General features: G+C 40.9%; 2 protein-coding genes across 3 annotated transcripts; one reads left to right on the top strand and one right to left on the bottom strand.

Annotated features, from left to right (window-relative positions):
• Positions 1 to 1,992: 1,992 nt before the first annotated feature.
• On the top strand, positions 1,993 to 3,066 carry maf-S (MAF bZIP transcription factor K). 2 transcript variants are annotated; one of them, XM_067784759.1, is made up of 3 exons: positions 1,993 to 2,309; positions 2,375 to 2,445; positions 2,558 to 3,066. In XM_067784759.1, exons 2-3 carry the CDS (start codon positions 2,404 to 2,406, stop codon positions 2,921 to 2,923), a joined length of 408 nt encoding a protein of 135 aa, XP_067640860.1. In that variant the 5' UTR covers positions 1,993 to 2,309; positions 2,375 to 2,403; the 3' UTR covers positions 2,924 to 3,066. The 2 variants fall into 2 exon arrangements, with proteins under 2 accessions (XP_067640860.1, XP_067640859.1); XM_067784758.1 differs by having other exon boundaries at positions 2,162 to 2,309; positions 2,375 to 2,463.
• On the bottom strand, positions 2,947 to 11,782 carry LOC137250966 (zinc finger protein ZFP2-like). Its single transcript, XM_067784757.1, has 5 exons — positions 11,241 to 11,782; positions 10,796 to 11,186; positions 10,533 to 10,733; positions 3,483 to 4,017; positions 2,947 to 3,292 (listed from the first exon to the last, which is right to left on the bottom strand). The coding sequence occupies exons 1-5, from the start codon at positions 11,703 to 11,705 to the stop codon at positions 3,127 to 3,129; spliced, it is 1,758 nt and encodes a 585-aa protein (XP_067640858.1). The 5' UTR covers positions 11,706 to 11,782; the 3' UTR covers positions 2,947 to 3,126.
• Between the last annotated feature and the right edge of the window lie 6,332 nt (positions 11,783 to 18,114).

Here is an 18,114-nt window from a genome sequence, read left to right as displayed (position 1 = left end):
CCATAACCTTCTCCGATGTGATCGATTAATGGTGCCTTATCCTAAAAATCGTGAAAATTTCATAAAAATGAAGAAAACGCAAAGAATTTCAAACATATTCCACAAAAAATAGGTCTCGTTAGTCATAACGTATCCAAAACAATGAATAAAATCTAGAAAAAGTTATTAAATTCACCAACTCAAATATTTTTTGGTTATGGATATGGCGAGAAACGAAAAACCAATTGGTTGACTATGGTATGGTTATGGCGTTAGCGTTATGGTATGGCACCATTAATCGATTACATTGATTTCCATAAGGTAGGTTCGATCAGCTGTTTTATCTGGTTATGGTTTTATGGTTATAAATAAATGTAAGGTGCGATAACCTCCGAAGAGATCTAAAGCCGAGCTCCTCTTCCAATTCGCGTCGTGCTCCTCTTGATTTTCCCTACAAATTGGCCGGACGGGACCTAAACGTTTTATGCCGACTCCGAAGGGCATCTGCAAGGCAGATGAGTTTTCACTGAGAGCTTTTCATGGCAGAAATACACCCGGAGCGCTTACCAAACACTGCCGAGGAGCGACCCCGCTTAGAAAAATTTCCCTCTAATTGAAAAACCTTATTTCTAAAATTTTTGATGTTGCTTTACACGGGGTGCGAATCCATGGCATACGGAGTGGCAGGCGGAGCACGCTACCATCACACCACGGTGGCCGCCGTTATGGTTATAAGTTACCATTAATTGGGCCTTTATAATTGAATAATGACATTTAAATGGCAAATCTAGTTACATATATAATCACAAATAACACAAGAGAAGATTGCGCATGTAAACATTAGATCAGCTGTTTTTTATGGGCCATTTTTACGTCATTTTCCTTTAGCTCTTGTTTTTTTTCTCCCTTTCTTTCATTAGCTCAAGCAGTCAAGTGTAACGTAGATGCGCAGAACGAAGCAATTTTGAACTCGTGAATGCCGTAATCTGGGTAGGTGATTTTTGATATAATTAACCACTGGAAGCATGAAAAATAAAACAATCTTGTTATATGTACCAAAGATTATCGAAAAGTAAGATGTTGCAGGGACGAAAAATCGTGTGAAGCAAGCTTCACCACTTACCACAGCAGAATTTGTTAAACTACTACTGTCTGTATTTGTTATTTAACAATTATTTGTACACTTTTGTGTTAAAGTTTTTGGTGTGGTGAAAGTGACCTACTAGAATTTTGTGAAGCTCCGCTGCTTTCCACCGAAGTTTGCGCCTGCAACATCTTTTACTTTTCGATAATATTTGTATGTACGCTAGGTCTCAGGGACCAACTTGAGATTAGCAGCTGAATTCAGTAAGCCGTCTCTAGTCACTATTAGAGACTATCTGGGGTGAAAATCACTTTTGAGACAATTTGCCATTCTGTAAGCTGTCTCGCGTCTCCAGCCTCACAAAAGCAATCACTAATTTGTGAGCTGGACCGGGGCAGATCACAAACGTGAAAATTTCAGAAAAAGTATGAAAATTATTTGCGAAAAACGCTTAAAATATATTCTTTTTATTCCTCAAATTAAAATAAGCATAGAAAAAATTAAAAAAACAGAAAATACTTAAAAAAGAAACATCGAACTATGTGGTGCCACTGAGATTCGAACCTACACACTTTGGGATTTTCTATAAAAATTGTGAACGGCATTTTAGCAAGCTCAGCCACAATACCACCTGAAGTTGTGTTGACAAAAAGCAATGCTATATTATTTGTTCAATGTATGAGTAAATTGTCATTTTGGTGAATTTCGTTGATATGGTGAATTGTTTTTGTGACTTTCGTTGACTGAATACCGAAATCATCTCAAGTCACAAAAATTGTCTCTAAAGGAAAATCTCAAATTTAGAGACTTGAGATGAGACTGAGTTACAGAATTCAGCCGTAGATATATAGTTCAGACGGTTTTTAAAATTCGTATCGTGGTTTATTCCTGTGTCTCTATCACCAGCCGGATTATGTATGTGTCGCTTTATTAAACATCCAATCGAAGCGTGCCAAAATTTAAAAAAAGCAGTCTTAAATATCCTGTCAGTCAAGATTGGCAATTATTGCGAAAATTCATGGCAAAATATAAGGATTTCAAAATATCTAATGAAAGAGACTTTAGTCGACTATCGACCGATGTTTTTGTTATTCAATAGACTGCTAACATCGGTCCAATTTGTTATCCCTAAGTTGTGCAAATGTTTAGTACACATAATTCGTCCCTGCTATTTTTGTCGTTTTGCTGTTACGTGTTGTATACATACGTGAAATTGCTTTAATTTTCAATATTGAAACTGGAATAGGTAGTTTAAAGCGTTTCTTCGAAAATGTTTCTAAAAGTAAAATATCATATGTTCTCTTACTATAGCAAAGAATCAAATGAGCTGTTAACTCACGATGGAACCTCTACAACAGCGCCGTGAACGAAAATCAGGAATGGTAACACACCAAATTTACGTAAATGCAATAAATTATCATAACAAATACGTTTGTTAAACTTTTACATACTTTTATATTGTAAAAAAAAATAAATATTTACTTTGGCAAACAGGCACCGCTCTCCCCTTGCCCTATACCGGATATAAGTGATGATGAGTTGGTTTCCATATCTGTACGCGATCTAAATCGTACATTAAAATCACGCGGCCTAAACCGCGAGGAAGTTGTACGAATGAAACAGCGTCGAAGAACCTTAAAAAATCGAGGCTACGCTGCAAGTTGTCGCATAAAACGCATAGAGCAAAAGGATGTATTGGAGACAGAAAAATCACATGAATGGGTTGAACTAGAAACAATGCACGAAGATAATGAACAATGCCGTAAAGAAATTGCAAACTGGAAAAACAAATATAAGGCATTATTACAATTTGCAGCACATAATGATATACCTATACCAGCAGAATTGGAAGGTTGCTAAATAAATATTTGTGGTTATTTACCTTTAATTTCGTTCTTAAGTAGCTTACGATTTTTGGTGTTTTTTATTCTTAAATATTTATATATATATATAGTATGTATATGGTATTTTTAATAAATATTGCTTAAATTATTGTTAAAATATATGTTTGGCAGATGATTTCATTGACTTTGGCCGATAAAATGATGATACTATATAGGTTTTTAGTTAACAAATGTTAGTGGAACGTCTTCAGCATGCTCTTTTAGCATTTCGATTGCATCCTCACAAACATTGGAAGCTGCGGTTATATATTTTTTGGCCAGCGCATCAGTGTAACCAGTTTTGTTGAACAAATGACGATGTACAGTGCGCAAGTGGCGACGTACTCTATTGAAGAAAAGAAAAAGCAATTTTACAATTTCCTACAAGCGCTTGCGATGTGTATTCAGAATGACAATGCAAAAAAATTTTGTGTACATGCATAGTTTTGCGCACAATGGTTTTGTATGTAGGTATCAACTTCGCTTAAGCCTAGGTTTGTAGCTTAGGAAGTGTAAATATGAATGTTTGTCCTTACTTGAAATTGGTTGCAAAACCACGCTGACATATTCCACATAACAATGGCATTCCAGTATGTTCATATTGATGTTGCCTTAAACTAGCCAAATTTATGAAAGTCTTTTCACACTCATCGCATTTATAACGTACACCCAAATGACGATTTTCATGATAATTAAGATGTCCTTTGATCGCAAATTTACGATCGCACATCGAGCAAGCAAATGGATAGTCGCCTGTATGAAAGCGTATATGAACTTCCAAATCTTTAGGTCGCACAAACTTTTTCCCACAATGTGGACAATCTATTGTCTCGCCGCGATGCAGTTGCATATGTAAACCAAGATTTTTTTTACGTAAAAATGTTTTCGAACAAATTGTACATTCGTAATTTGCACGTTTTTCAGGTGAGATATGAACCGCTTGATGTAACTGGAGATTCTCAATCGCATAAAAACGTCTACCACAATCCGCACATTCAATATTACGATCACGTTCCTCTGAATGCAATGCCATGTGTTTATTAAGTGTTAGACGTGAAGCACATATTTTTGCTGAAAAAAACAAAAAGGGTTATCAAAGTTTGTTAGCTTAGTACAGAAAGTTGCAGTTCTCCATATAAAATGGCGAAACAGCAAAAGCGCTTCCCAAGGCAGTCGGTTCTATGTAGAGGAGCGACTCGGGATTTTTCCCGACCAAGGACTGTCATTTCAGTGTGACCCCATTTAATTTGTTGCGTCCCTCCCACAAATTGTCATCCTCCCAGCAGCTCCTTGCAGCAGGACTGCTCCATATTCTCTTACTCAGGGAAGGCATCGAATCCAATCCGGGTCCGTCTCCTGACCCCTGTCCTGAGAAATGGTTTTGCTGCATCTGCCGGAAAAGAATCTTTTTAGGACGGTCATACTCTGTTCAGTGTGTCTCGTGCAAGGGATGGTTGCATCGGACAGGTTGTTCTGGGCTTGATCCCAAAACCCGACGTCCACGTAACTTTTATAAATCTTTTGTGGCTCCTTGCTGTTCACGCCCAAGGGCGTCCCGTAGTCTACGCCTAAAATCAATCGCAATATCTTAGGCGATTTCAATGCCCATCATGATCTATGGCATTCAAACTTGCGGGCGGACAGTAGGGGTGAGATGTTGGCGGATCAAATAGAAGAAACGACGTTCTGCACAATAAACGGAGACGCCCCCACACGTATGGTAGGAAGCTGTCACAGTTCGCCAGATATCTCAATCGTGAGCGCAGAACTCGTAAACTGCGTCAACTGGCAGCCGATGGTAACATTGGCATCCGACGACCTGCCCATACTTATTTCGCTCGAGCGTACCGCCGACTTCATCGTCACCGAAAAACGCACTTTCATAAACTTCAAAAAAGAAAGTGGGAAGAATATAAATCTTTTACAGACAACCACTTTGCTGCCCTCCCTATCCCGACTGATGCCCGCCAAGGGGCGCGTGCCTTCCGTAAGGTCATTGAATCCGCCTCGGTACGTTTCATTCCCGCCGGGAGAATTCCCGAAATCCGGCCCCACTTCCCGGCGGAGGCCGCAAACTTAGCGAGAGAACGTGACCTTATAAGACAGCTTGATCCAGGCGACCCCCAAATAAGGGATATAAACCAACGCATCAGATTGCTTGTGGACGAACACAAGCGGGCGAAATGGGAGGAGCACCTAAGAGGTTGTAACCTCTCTACCGGTGTGGGTAAACTTTGGTCCACCGTAAAGTCCCTATCGAATCCGACTAAGCACAAAGACAAAGTTTCCATCGCCTTTGGCGACAAAGTGCTGTCGGATGCGAAAAAATGCGCGAGCGTTTCTGCCGACAATATATAATGCATCCTACGGCCGACAAAGATAGACGGAGAGCCAATAGACACGCGCATAAACACAAATTCAGCGCGTCACCAATCACCATCACCGCTAAAGAGGTTGAGGACGCTATTGGTCGCGCTAAACCATCCAAAGCAGTGGGCCCAGACGGCATAGTCATGCCGATGCTTAAAAGCCTAGGGAAAGAGGGTTTCAAATATTTAGCGCATGTCTTCAACCTGCCTCTTTCCACCTTTGTCATACCCGAGAAACGGAAAATGGCCAAGGTGGTCCCGCTACTAAAGCCTGGGAAACCAGCTAACATTCGTGAGTCGTATCGTCCGATATCTCTCCTATCGCCAGTGGCAAAGACGCTTGAAGCCATTTTGCTCCCTTATTTCCAAGCAAATTTGCAGCTAGCCTCTCATCAGCATGGCTTCAGAAAACTCCATAGCACTACCACCGCGCTAAGTGCCATTAGCACCCAGATAAATTGCGGTTTAAATCAATACCCCCACCATAGAACAGTACTCGTAGCGCTAGACCTATCAAAAGCTTTTGATACGGTCAACCATGGCTCGTTACTGCAAGACCTGGAATGGTCTACCCTTCCCCCATGTCTTAAAAGGTGGACCGCAAATTATCTGGGTGGTCGGCAGGCATCGGTGCAATTTAGAAATGAAACATCAAAACCAAGGAGAATTAAACAAGGGGTGCCACAGGGTGGTGTCCTATCCCCACTTTTGTTTAATTTCTACATATCTAAGCTACCTTCACCACCGGAAGGAGTCACAATCCTTTCATACGCCGATGACTGCACAATAATGGGCACAGGCCCAGGCCCAAAGATCGATGCGCTATGTAATAAAATAAACGGCTACCTCCCTGATCTCTCCAGTTTTTTCGCCTCGCGAAACCTGGCATTATCACCAACTAAATCTTCCGCGACCTTATTTACAACATGGACGTTCCAAATGTCGACCATTTTGAACATCCACGTCGATGGCACTACGCTACCGACTGTCTTACACCCCAAAATCTTGGGTGTGACGTTTGATCAGGATCTACATTTTGGTGAGCACGCAACCGCAATTGTTCCGAAAATTCAGAGCCGTAACAAAATCCTCAAATCCCTCGCTGGCAGTACCTGGGGAAAGGATAAAGAAACGCTCATGACTACATACAAAGCAATTAGCCAGCCGATTACGTGCTACGCGTCACCCATATGGTCGTCAAGCCTAAAAATTACCCACTGGAAGAAACTACAGGCCTGCCAAAATACTGCTCTCAGAATCGCCACGGGCTGTCTTCTTATGTCCCCAGAACACCATCTGCATAATGAGGTGAGAATACTCCCCATCAGGGAGAGAAATGAGATGCTGACCAAACAGTTCCTGTTGAATACCCAGAAACCTGAGCATCCCAACAGACATCTGATTGATGAACCAGCACCGCCTAGGGGCTTCAGGAGTCATCTCCGTAAGCATTTTGAGGAAATACGGCACCTGAGAACCCAGCCGTATGAAGCGAAAAAACACAAGCAGGTCCTTGGTGAACTCCATAAACAGGCGTCGGACCTTTATGCCGGGAATTGCCCGGTGAATTCAGTACTTAAAGAAAAGTATCCAAAACTCGCGGAAGAGGAACGCATACTCCCCAGGGAAACGCGTGTCACTCTTGCTCAACTTAGTTCGGGATACTGTAACAGGTTAAACTCTTACCTATCTAGAATCAACCCCGACATACAAAATGTATGCCCCGCTTGCAATGTGTCCCTACATGACACCAACCATCTCTTTAATTGTAATGCGGAACCAACGCCTCTAACTTCCCTTTCCTTATGGTACACCCCTGTTGAAACGGCAAGTTTCCTTGGACTCCCGTTAGAGGATATTGATGACAATTTGTGATCGGTCGCGGCTATTAGGTGGGGCGAAGCATTGCTACAACAACAAAAACAACAAACAGCAAAAGCTTTCTGTATAAAGATATGTTACAGGCAACAAGAAGGGAAATTGATTTTGAATGAGGCGAGAATACTCCCATCAGGGACAGAAATGAGATGCTAACCAAAGAGTCCCTGTTGAATACCCAGAAACCTGGGCATCCCAACAGACATCTGATTGATGAGCCAACACCGCCCATGGGCTTAAGGAGTCATCTCCGTAAGCATTACGAGGAAATACTGCACCTGAGAACTCAGCCGTATGAAGCCAAAAGCAAAAGCAGGTCCTCAGCGAATTCCACAAACAGGCGTCGGACCTTTATGCTAGGAATTGCCCGGTGAATCCAGTACTCAAAGAACAGTACCCAAAACTAGCGGAAAGGGAACGCATACTCCTCAGGGAAACGTGTGTCACTCTAGCTCAACTCGATCTGGATACTGTAACAGGTTAAACTTTTATCTATTCAGAATCAACCCCGACATACAAAATGTATGCCCCGCTTTCAATGTGTCCCCACATGATACCAACCATCTCTTTAATTGTAATGTGGAACCAACGCCTCTAACACCCCTTTCATTATGGTCCACCCCTGTTGAAACAGCTAGTTTCCTTGGACTCCCGTTAGAGGATATTGATGACAATTTGTGATCGGTCGCGGCTATTAGGTGGGGCGAGCATTGCTACAACAACAACAACAACAACAAAGTTTCCATCGCCTTTGGCGACAAAGTGCTGTCGGACGCGAAAAAATGCGCGAGCGCTTTCTGCCGAGAATATATAATGCATCCTACGGTCGACAAAGATAGTCGGAGAGCCAATAGACACGCACATAAACACAAATTCAGCGCGTCACCAATCACCATCACCGCTAAAGAGGTTGAGGAGGCCATTGGTCGTGCTAAACCATCCAAAGCAGTGGGCCCAGACGGCATAGCCATGCCGATGCTTAAAAGCCTAGGGAAAGAGGGTTTCAAGTATTTAGCGCATGTCTTCAATCTGTCTCTTTCCACCTTTGTCATACCTGAGAAATGGAAAATGGCCAAGGTGGTCCCGCTACTAAAGCCTGGGAAACCAGCTAACATAGGTGAGTCGTATCGTCCGATATCTCTCCTATCGCCAGTGGCAAAGACGCTTGAAGCCATTTTGCTCCCTTATTTCCAAGCAAATTTGCAGCTAGCCCCTCATCAGCATGGCTTCAGAAAACTCCATAGCACTACCACCGCGCTAAATGCCATTAGCACCCAGATAAATTGCGGTTTAAATCAATACCCCCACCAAGAACAGTACTCGTAGCGCTAGACCTATCAAAAGCTTTCGATACGGTCAACCATGGCTCGTTTCTGCAGGACCTGGAAGGGTCTACCCTTCCCCCATGTCTTAAAAGGTGGACGGCAAATTATCTGGGTGGTCGGCAGGCATCGGTGCAATTTAGAAACGAAACATCAAAACCAAGGAGAATTAAACAAGGGATGCCACAGGGTGGTGTCCTATCCCCACTTTTGTTTAATTTCTACATATCTAAGCTACCTTCACCACCGGAAGGAGTCATAATCGTTTCCTACGCCGATGACTGCACAATAATGGCCACAGGCCCAGGCCCAAAGATCGATGCGCTATGCAATAAAATAAACGGCTACCTCCCTGATCTCTCCAGTTTTTTCGCCTCGCGAAACCTGGCATTATCACCGACTAAATCTTCCGCGACCTTATTTACAACATGGACGCCCCAAATGTCGACCATTTTGAACATCCACGTCGATGGCACTACGCTACCGACTGTCCTACACCCCAAAATATTGGGTGTGACGTTTGATCAGGATCTACATTTTGGTGAGCACGCAGCCGCAGTTGTTCCGAGAATTCAGAGCCGTAAAAAAATCCTCAAATCCCTCGCTGGTAGTACTTGGGGAAAAGATAAAGAAACGCTCATGACTACATACAAAGCAATTAGCCAGCCGATTACGTGCTACGCGTCACCCATATGGTCGCCAAGCCTAAAAATCACCCACTGGAAGAAACTACAGGCCTGCCAAAATACTGCTCTCAGAATCGCCACGGGCTGTCTTCTTATGTCCCCAGAACACCATCTGCATAATGAGGCGAGAATACTCCCCATCAGGGAGAGAAATGAGATGCTGACCAAACAGTTCCTGTTGAATACCCAGAAACCTGGGCATCCCAACAGACATCTGATTGATGAACCAGCACCGCCTAGGGGCTTAAGGAGTCATCTCCGTAAGCATTTTGAGGAAATACGGCACCTGAGAACCCAGCCGTATGAAGTGAAAAAACACAAGCAGGTCCTTGGTGAACTCCATAAACAGGCGTCGGACCTTTATGCCGGGAATTGCCCGGTGAATCCAGTGCTTAACGAAAATTATTCAAAACTTGCGGAAGAGGAACGCTGGACTCCCGTTAGAGGATATTGATGACAGTTTGTGATCGGTCGCGGCTATTAGGTGGGGCGAGCATTGCTACAACAACAACAACAACAAATGTTTTTTTTATTTCTATAGCAACACAACATAAATTTGAATGCAGGTTTAAAATCATGAAGTATTTTGTTCTACTAGTGGGTCTATCATACCTCATTTAACGTAAACTGGCAATCAAAAACTCCTCACGGAAGGACGTGTTTGGATGATCCAGCTTGAAATCGATCCCGAGATAGTCGGGCTAGTATCTTAAAGGTAATATTTTGTTGAACGTACCGAATTTATGTATATTCGGCAAAGGATTGACAACACAACCCCGGCGGGTAAGGGGGTCAGAATATACCCGCGGTAGGTATGCCTGTCGTAAGAGGCGACTAAAATAACAGATTCAAGGGGTTGTGTAGCGCAACCCTTTCAGGTTACCAGCGCATAATATAGCTTCTCCAAACCCATTTGTCAACCCCACCTATCCATAGCGAATCCTGTTTCATTAACAGCCGAGGCTCTGGTCACCCCGAACTCCTCGTGGATCTAGGGGGTGGGAGTGCGGTATGGCCAAGAAGAATGTATGTGGTCATAACGTTCCTGAGATGGTTGGGCTTGGTATCGGAACGTACCGGATCTGCATCCGGCAAAGGACCATCAACATCGATAATACGCCCAAGGCCTTGGGGAGTGTCCTTACCGCTACTACAACAACAACAACATTAACAACACGGATTGAAAGAGTTGTTTATAAAGGGTCGCACATTTGACCTACTACCACAGCAAGGACAATGGAATATCTGTTTACATATTGCCCCTTTTCAAAGCCACGCTCAAATCCATGTATATATGCATTAACTTTTAAGTAATATGTAGTTTCACTTACGGCATTTGCTGCACAGAAACTTCAGTTGGTTATGACGCCTCAAGTGCACATGATAAAATGATTTTAGTAAAGCGCGTCCACAGAGATTACAATCCATATACTCATCCTTTTGGTGAACTTGCCGTCTATGTAAACGTAAAGCATTTTTCGTAACAAATCTATTTTCACAAATATCACAGGGGAAATTTAGATTTTTATCTCCTAAAAATGGAACAATTTAACAAAACTTTTGGTATATAGCGTAGAACTCCGTAAATACCTACCATGATCTAATTCATAGTGATGTAACAAGTCCCTCTGAAACTCGAATATAGATGTACAAAACTCGCATTTAAAATCAAAACAAGTTTTACGTGTACCACCAATACTTGGATCATCTGGTAAATTATCATCATAGCCAGCAACTCTTTTTGTCAGGCCATTCTCATCATTTGCAATACTATCCTCTTGCTCAATACAAACGATGCCGCCTACACTTTCACTAAGGTGTAACTGCTTTTGACTAGTATATTGGCCGGTTTTATGTGGGTTGAGGCTTTCTACCACTAATTTAGTTAGCTTTTCGTTTGGTATTTCTAAATCATAATTATCGGTATCACTTATGTCAACGGGATCATCAACAATGTTTGCGTTTGATTCTTCGTATTCGAGCTCCTTAAATTATATTTAGTTACATTTCCATTTTAATACACATATCCCTATATTTACCTTGCTAAAGAACTCCACTTCTGCGTCCTCTTTTACGTCTATCGAACATCCTGAATCTTTAAAATAGTCTTGATGAATTTGCGTATGCATATTTTTTAATTCCGCGTTTAGCTCCTCCGCTGCGGTATCAGGTTGTGCGATTTTATAATTTCCCATTAATATTTGATTATTCAATTGAGCTCGCTTTATGAATTGATGTGATTGCTTTAGATCTTGATAACAGCGACCACACAAATAGTGACATGGTGGATATCCTTTCACATCGAAATCATCAGGTTTAATTTGTAATTGTGCATATTTATTGAAAGCCTCTAATATAGTGGAAGTAGCATCACTTTCAGAAAGTGTAAATGACTCCATCACATCTATATAGTCATTAAGTTCGTACTGACTAGAAACGGATAGACACGAGCGACAGCAGCGCATATATTCCAATGAAACTTCCGTTCTTTGTGAGGAATCCATATTTGATTTAAAAGCAAAGATATTTTCACTTCATTTTACTGATGAAAAAAGATTTATCTTTTGCCCAGCCACCCCTTGCCAAAAATCACACAAACAAGATTGTGCATTGCGCATGTAAACAAACGATCAGCTGTTTTTATGGGCAATTTTTGAGAAGTCACTCGTTACTTTGCGTAATATTTTTGGTTAGGGTAATCGCAAGTTTTTTGGTAATTCTTTACTTTAGCTCACAACTGCTAAAACTCGTCCAAAAATATCGGGAGAGGTGTCAAAAGACTTTTGATCCCAGGAATCCGAAAGCGGAAGGCCCAAATTTTATTTCTATCAAAAGATATTTCCAAAAAACCGCAAAATGGCTCGGGAGCGCTCCGAAACCGGGGATGGGATCCATAGTATTTTTGCGCAGAAAACCTTTCTAGCTTGGCGGCCTTCAGCCGTGCTTATAAAAAATTACCATGGGTGGGTCCAACACCGGTTTGGAGACCAAATATATATCCGCGCAAAACGCTTTTACCCACATTTTTTCTTTTGAGTACAACAATATCATCAAAATACAACAAGCACATGAAAAATTTCAATTTTGTTTGCAAATATCTCCGAAAAGAAATAAAATTTCCAATTTCCGCTTTCGGAAATGTGAGCTAAAGTAAAGAATTACCGGTTTTTTTTGGGCGAGATGTGCACAACTGTCTTTATACCTTTTCGTGGGGTATTTGTGTTTATTTATCCGTCTGTATTTAATTAATTAATTCTCTTTCCAAAAATTACATTTGCATAAGGTGTCTACAAACATGGGTAAATGTGAGACAATTGAAAATGTTCCTCATGGAAAACATAAGGCATCAATTTTTTTTAATTTCCAGCGAGTTACTCGCCACTCGTGGCAGACTGGTGGCTCTTATTATATTTTTTTTTTTTTTTTGGTTTAGGTTTAATGGCACGGACGTTTATCCATAAAGCCAGGTTAAATCTCAGTTGGTTATTTCTTATGGTTGTTGTAAAACAAGTTTATGTGTAATGTTGGCTTCACTAATACACAATGGTAATACCAATTCGGCCAGAACCATATGTAGCAGCTTGCTATTAGTATTTGACTATCCGTAATTTGTAAAATGGTATTTAGATGGCACCACGCCAGGTTATATTCAAAGTCTTCGTATTTAGTGTTATATATTTTTATTTATTTTATTTTTTTTTTTTTTAGATGTAATTTGAAAGAGGCCAGAACCACGTGTAGCAGCTTGCAAATGAATGTCAATTATTGTAATTGTTCTCAAATTCTATTAAGATTGGCATTTCGATGGCACCACGCCAGGTTATATTCAATTTGTCAATTAATTAATTAATGATCACAGAAAGTGATTTTAAAATTTTTGCAATCAAAATTGCAATTTAATGTTCATAGATATGCACAGTATTGCATAGCTTTTAAAACGAGCTGCTTATTCAGCATAAAATTATAATCCGTAATTTGTTCCGTTATAATTCCTTAATTTCCAGTATATGGCCTGTTGCCATGTGCTAAACATTTTCCCGTTACGACAGTTATACGTAAATCGAGTTGGTATTATGTGGCCCACGCCAGGTTATCAATTAATTATTTAGTGATTCCACTTATATTTGTTGAAAAAGTTGATTTTGATTCGAAACACGCTCCACTCACGCACAAAGCTGTGAAATTCCTTGCGATCTGGATTTGTACTCAACCACATGTTATTAAGCCCAATTTTCCATATGGTTGAGCTGCAAGGAATTTCAGCGAACCGTTCACTACGAGATTGAAAACGCGAATGTCTTATTATATTTATCCTCTTTCAAATAAAGAAAGGAAAAATAAACACAAATACCCAACGAAAAGGTATAAACAAAGAGGATAAATATAATAAGAGCCGTCATTCGTTATTTTTTAGGCATTTACTCGATGTAAACTGTGAGGTAGTCGCAGAAGCAAGGTAGTTGGGAAGCAGATGTGATATTTTCGCACACGTGAAATGTGATAGGCAGATGTCGCCGCTGTTTTTCATTTAACTCACACGGCGAAAGGCTAAGCAGGGACATCTATTTTTGAAAAAGTAGGTTTATTAAAGGCAGCGTTGCCAAACTAAAGACAAGTAATTAACAAATTATCTAGCTCACAAAGAACCAGACTTCTATCTGGATTTATCTGGCTCAAATCGTTTTTTTGCATTTACATGCAAAAGTATTTATCTGGCTCAGGCTTTTGTGACCGGATGATGGCTATTATATTTACCCTCTTTGGCACTATATTAAGGCCCGGCTTTTCAATGCGAGTTTATACTCCGCTTAAGGTGAGATGAGCAGCAAAATACGTTGGTATCGAACAAAGTGGCAAGGTTAAACTCTAGTAAACTTTAACTGGAGTTTAAACTCGCACTGAAAAACCCAGCCTAAATCTGTGGAAACTCTATTCGTTAACTTTTGTAGCCACATTTGACAGCGGTAAATTAGCTTATTAATTATCCCCAGCGGGTTAGGTGGCTTAGAATATACCCACGGCAGGTATGCCTTTCGTAATAGGCGATCAAAATACCCATGAATTCAAGGCGTTGTGTGGCGCAACCTTTCCAAGGGGATACCAGCGCAATTTATAGCTTCTCCAACTAAAATTTGCACCTCACCTACCCGTGGCGAATCTTGTTGTTTTAGGAGCCGAGGTTGTGAAACAAGGAGGTGGGGCCGGGATGGCCCAGAAGGCTCAAAGTAGTTATTTTAAATCGGTCCGAGATAATCGGGTTTATGCCTTAATGGTGCTTGTTACCGAAACGTGGCGGATCTATATCCAGTAAAGACCCATCAATATCGATAACGCTCCCAAAAACCTTTATTGCTACAACACCAACAACGAGCATTGTAATTTTAACAATTCTTCTATACACTAAATTTTAATTTAAAAAATTTTTCTGTTCACGAACTTTTGTCAACCCTAAGCTCGATAGAATAAATCGAGCTCCTATCAAGTGTGACGTTCCAATGAAGTGTGATCCAGATACGGATAGAAATTTAACATGCAAATGCAAAAGCAATGTGAACCACCGAAAAGCGGAGACAAAAACCTCTGGTGGTCATAGTGTATAGCCTATACTGGATCGGTTGCATTGAATAGTGGACACACACCATTTGTAGAGGTAATACATGGAGGTGAAATGCGTATTGAAATTTAGGAGTACTAATTTTCTACGCAGTAGATAAAGAGTAGATAAAGTTTAACGCTTAGCAGTTCATATAAAGTTTAAGCGCAAACGTATATAGATGTAAAAAAACAGGTATTGTCGTTGAATTTGCATGTTAAATTTGTATCGGTGTCTAGATTACGATCATTGGAACGCGAGGATTGTTGATGTGGTTAATACTTTATCTCCATCGGTTGATAACTACAAAAGTTACAATCATATTATAAGGCGTTCAATTGGAACGATCTGGATCAGTACTATGAGAGTTGGCAGCACTCAACTAATGTGTACACATAATAGGGTTCCTGTTATTTTTCCACTTTTTTCCACAAAAAACTCCTATAAACTATACGAATGTGACTCGGTTACATTAGCTACACACAAATAGTTTTCTGCAGTGAGGGCCGAGCACAATCAACTTTTTCATATAGATGAATTCAACGCAATCTAATGCATGCCAGTTACATCGCCACAATCACGGAAGATGTCGCGTTTGTAAATATAAAGGAACTTCCGACTTAGCAACTGAATTTTATTTCGCCTAGCCCATTTACATACAAAGTTTCGCCAAGCAATGTTATAAACATTCTCACCATACAAGAAAAATACTTGCTAACATAATTTGTGTCCTATTCATTTGGTAAATTGCAGTTTTTAACTGTGAAAAAATGTTAGAAAAGTTACCAACGAGTGGGAAAAATAATGTGACGAATATTAGCAACGCTAAGGGATATTATCATCTCTAAGCCAATACTAAGTAGTGACTTGTATGCATATCAACAAGTCAATCATTATGTCTACACATATGTACGTACACGCAGCGGAGAGAAAACGCACAAACACATGCATAAATCTTATCTGAGATGCGCTCAAAAGTAGGCAATATTTGTGCAAGTATCACTCGCATATGAGAAGCTATAAACGTAGTTATAGCTGGTAAATAACTAGTAAATTCTAGAAATAGAACCGCCTAGAAATATGCCAACGAAACCAAACAGTATAAAAGCAGCAACAGTTGAGGCACGACAAGTCAGTTTGATTTAAGCAAGCTATCAGTTGCGAAGTATGTGTTATTGTGAAGTACTTTAATAAAGGCCATTTTGCATTATTGAATAGTGGAGTTATTTATTCAACAGTTTAGTGATTAGAACGTTAGTAGAAGGTTGCAAATAAGAGGAATTTCCCAAAAATTGTTACAATTGGTGTCAGAAGAGGAATTGTTGAATAAATTCTGGAGATTTCGAATACAACTTGGACATGGCAAAGTTAAGTGAATTAAGGATCCAGCAACTGAAAAAGAAGTTGGAGAACCGTGGATTGAATACAACCGGCAATAAGATCGAACTTCAAGCACGGCTACAAGAGGTATTGGAATTGGAAGGAATTAATGTGGACGAGTATGTCTTTTATCCTGATGTGGAAGAGCCAGCGACTAAAATGGAGGAGAAGATAGATACTCCGAATCCATTGGCAAGTGTTGACACTAACGTGATACTAGCAGTGTTGAAGCAAATGCCGTCACAAATATCAACCGAAATGTCATCTCAACTGGAAGAACAGAAGACATATATGGCATCACAACTGGATAAACAGGGATCACAGGATCAATGGAGGCACGTATTTCAGAAATGACGTCATCTCAACTGGAAGACGAAAATACATATATGGCATCTCAATTGGAAGCGCAAGAGGCACGAATTTTGGAACAGGTATCATCAAAACTGGAAGCGCAGGATGCAAAAATGGCTAAATTTCAGGCAGAAGTAAATGATTTAAAAGGTCGTATGGAGCAGTTACAACTAAATTGCCCAGCTGTTTCAGCAAGCAATCCGAAGGTAAAAACTCCATCTTTTTACGGCTCTGTTCCTTTCCAGGTCTTTAAGCTTCAATTTGAAAAGACATCAGCAGTGAGGAACTGGAATGCTGAAGATAAAGTTGCTGCACTGTTCGTGGCATTGAAAGACCCTGCAGCTGAAATCTTACAGACGATTCCAGAGTACGAACGGAACAGTTATGAAGCATTGATGGCCGCTGTCGAGAGACGTTATGGAAGCGAGCATAGAAAACAGATATACCAAATTGAGTTGCAAAACCGTTACCAAAAAGCAAATGAGACATTGCAGGAGTTTGCTTCGGATGCTGAAAGGTTGGCTCATTTGGCAAATGCGGACGCACTCGTGGAATATATCGAAAGGGTAAAAATCCAGAGCTTTATTAATGGAATACGCGATATCGAAACGAAGCGAGCGACATACGTAAACCCAAAACCTACATTAACTGAAACGGTATCACATGCTCTGATTCAGGAAACAGCAACGCTTCAGTGTAAGCCAGCGTTCAAAGCACGCCGTGTGGAGGTAGAAAGGCCAGACTGGGTGAATACAATATTGGAGGCGCTGCAACGATCGCAAAAGCGGAGTGAAAGAGTTACCAAATGCTTCAAATGCGGGAAGCCCGGTCACATTGCACGTCATTGGGATCTTGAACCCAGTGGTTGCAACAGCATGGGTGGTCTTAATAACAAAGCTGGAGGGGATGAGCAAAAGCGAGTAAGATGAAGAGATCGAGAGCTATCTCCAGCTATTGAATGTCCTGTGATATCTGTGTCGCAAATTTCAAGGAAATCAAGCAGTCTTACCGTCTGTGAAGTCTTAATTGGGAAGGTCATGGTTCTACACAAATTCGTTGTGGCGGAGATCGTTCATAAAGTCATATTGGGAGTGGACTACTTAGTTGACCATGATATCAGGATCGATATGCGGAGAAAGATTATGCGCTATAAAAACAAGGATGTGCCACTTAACTTCAGTTTGGAGAAATGGTTCAGCAGTAAGCGAGTGCTGGTGGAGGAAATTCGACAGAGACCACAAAAGTTAAGGAAAGTAGATAGGACAAAAGTTGATGGAACGAATGGGTCAAACAAATCAAAACCGAAGATACCTGCGAGAGAAACACTGGCATTGAAAAACCCTAATGTACGCACTAAAACGAACGAAAGAATTTCCCAGATAGAATTCAAGTGTGGTTTCAAGCCAGGGCGCACTACTGTTGGGAAACGTCGGAACGATGCTGATTATGTGAAGTCAATCCGTCAAGAGCAAGCTATACATAGTAGTTCATTGGCCAAACTACAGAGTGCGAGGAAGCGATCCAGGATAATGATTAGTAGGAAGGTTTCTTGGAGGGAGATTTGGTACTGTTATACAACCCTCACCGGC

This window comes from Eurosta solidaginis, chromosome 4 (genome assembly GCF_040869045.1).
Source record: "Eurosta solidaginis isolate ZX-2024a chromosome 4, ASM4086904v1, whole genome shotgun sequence".
Taxonomy (NCBI): Eukaryota; Metazoa; Arthropoda; class Insecta; order Diptera; family Tephritidae; genus Eurosta; species Eurosta solidaginis.
This window is presented reverse-complemented; position numbering and strand designations above follow the sequence as displayed.

Coding starts and splice junctions, on each gene's coding strand:
- maf-S (XM_067784758.1), top strand. CDS start 2,404: ATGGAACCTCTACAACAGCGCCGTGAACGAAAATCAGGAATGGTAACA. Junction 2,464..2,557: donor TGGTAACACACCAAATTTAC/GTAAATGCAATA, acceptor TTTGGCAAACAG/GCACCGCTCTCCCCTTGCCC.
- LOC137250966 (XM_067784757.1), bottom strand. CDS start 11,705: ATGGATTCCTCACAAAGAACGGAAGTTTCATTGGAATATATGCGCTGC. Junction 10,734..10,795: donor TCACTATGAATTAGATCATG/GTAGGTATTTAC, acceptor TTCCATTTTTAG/GAGATAAAAATCTAAATTTC. Junction 4,018..10,532: donor GTTTCTGTGCAGCAAATGCC/GTAAGTGAAACT, acceptor TGTTTTTTTCAG/CAAAAATATGTGCTTCACGT.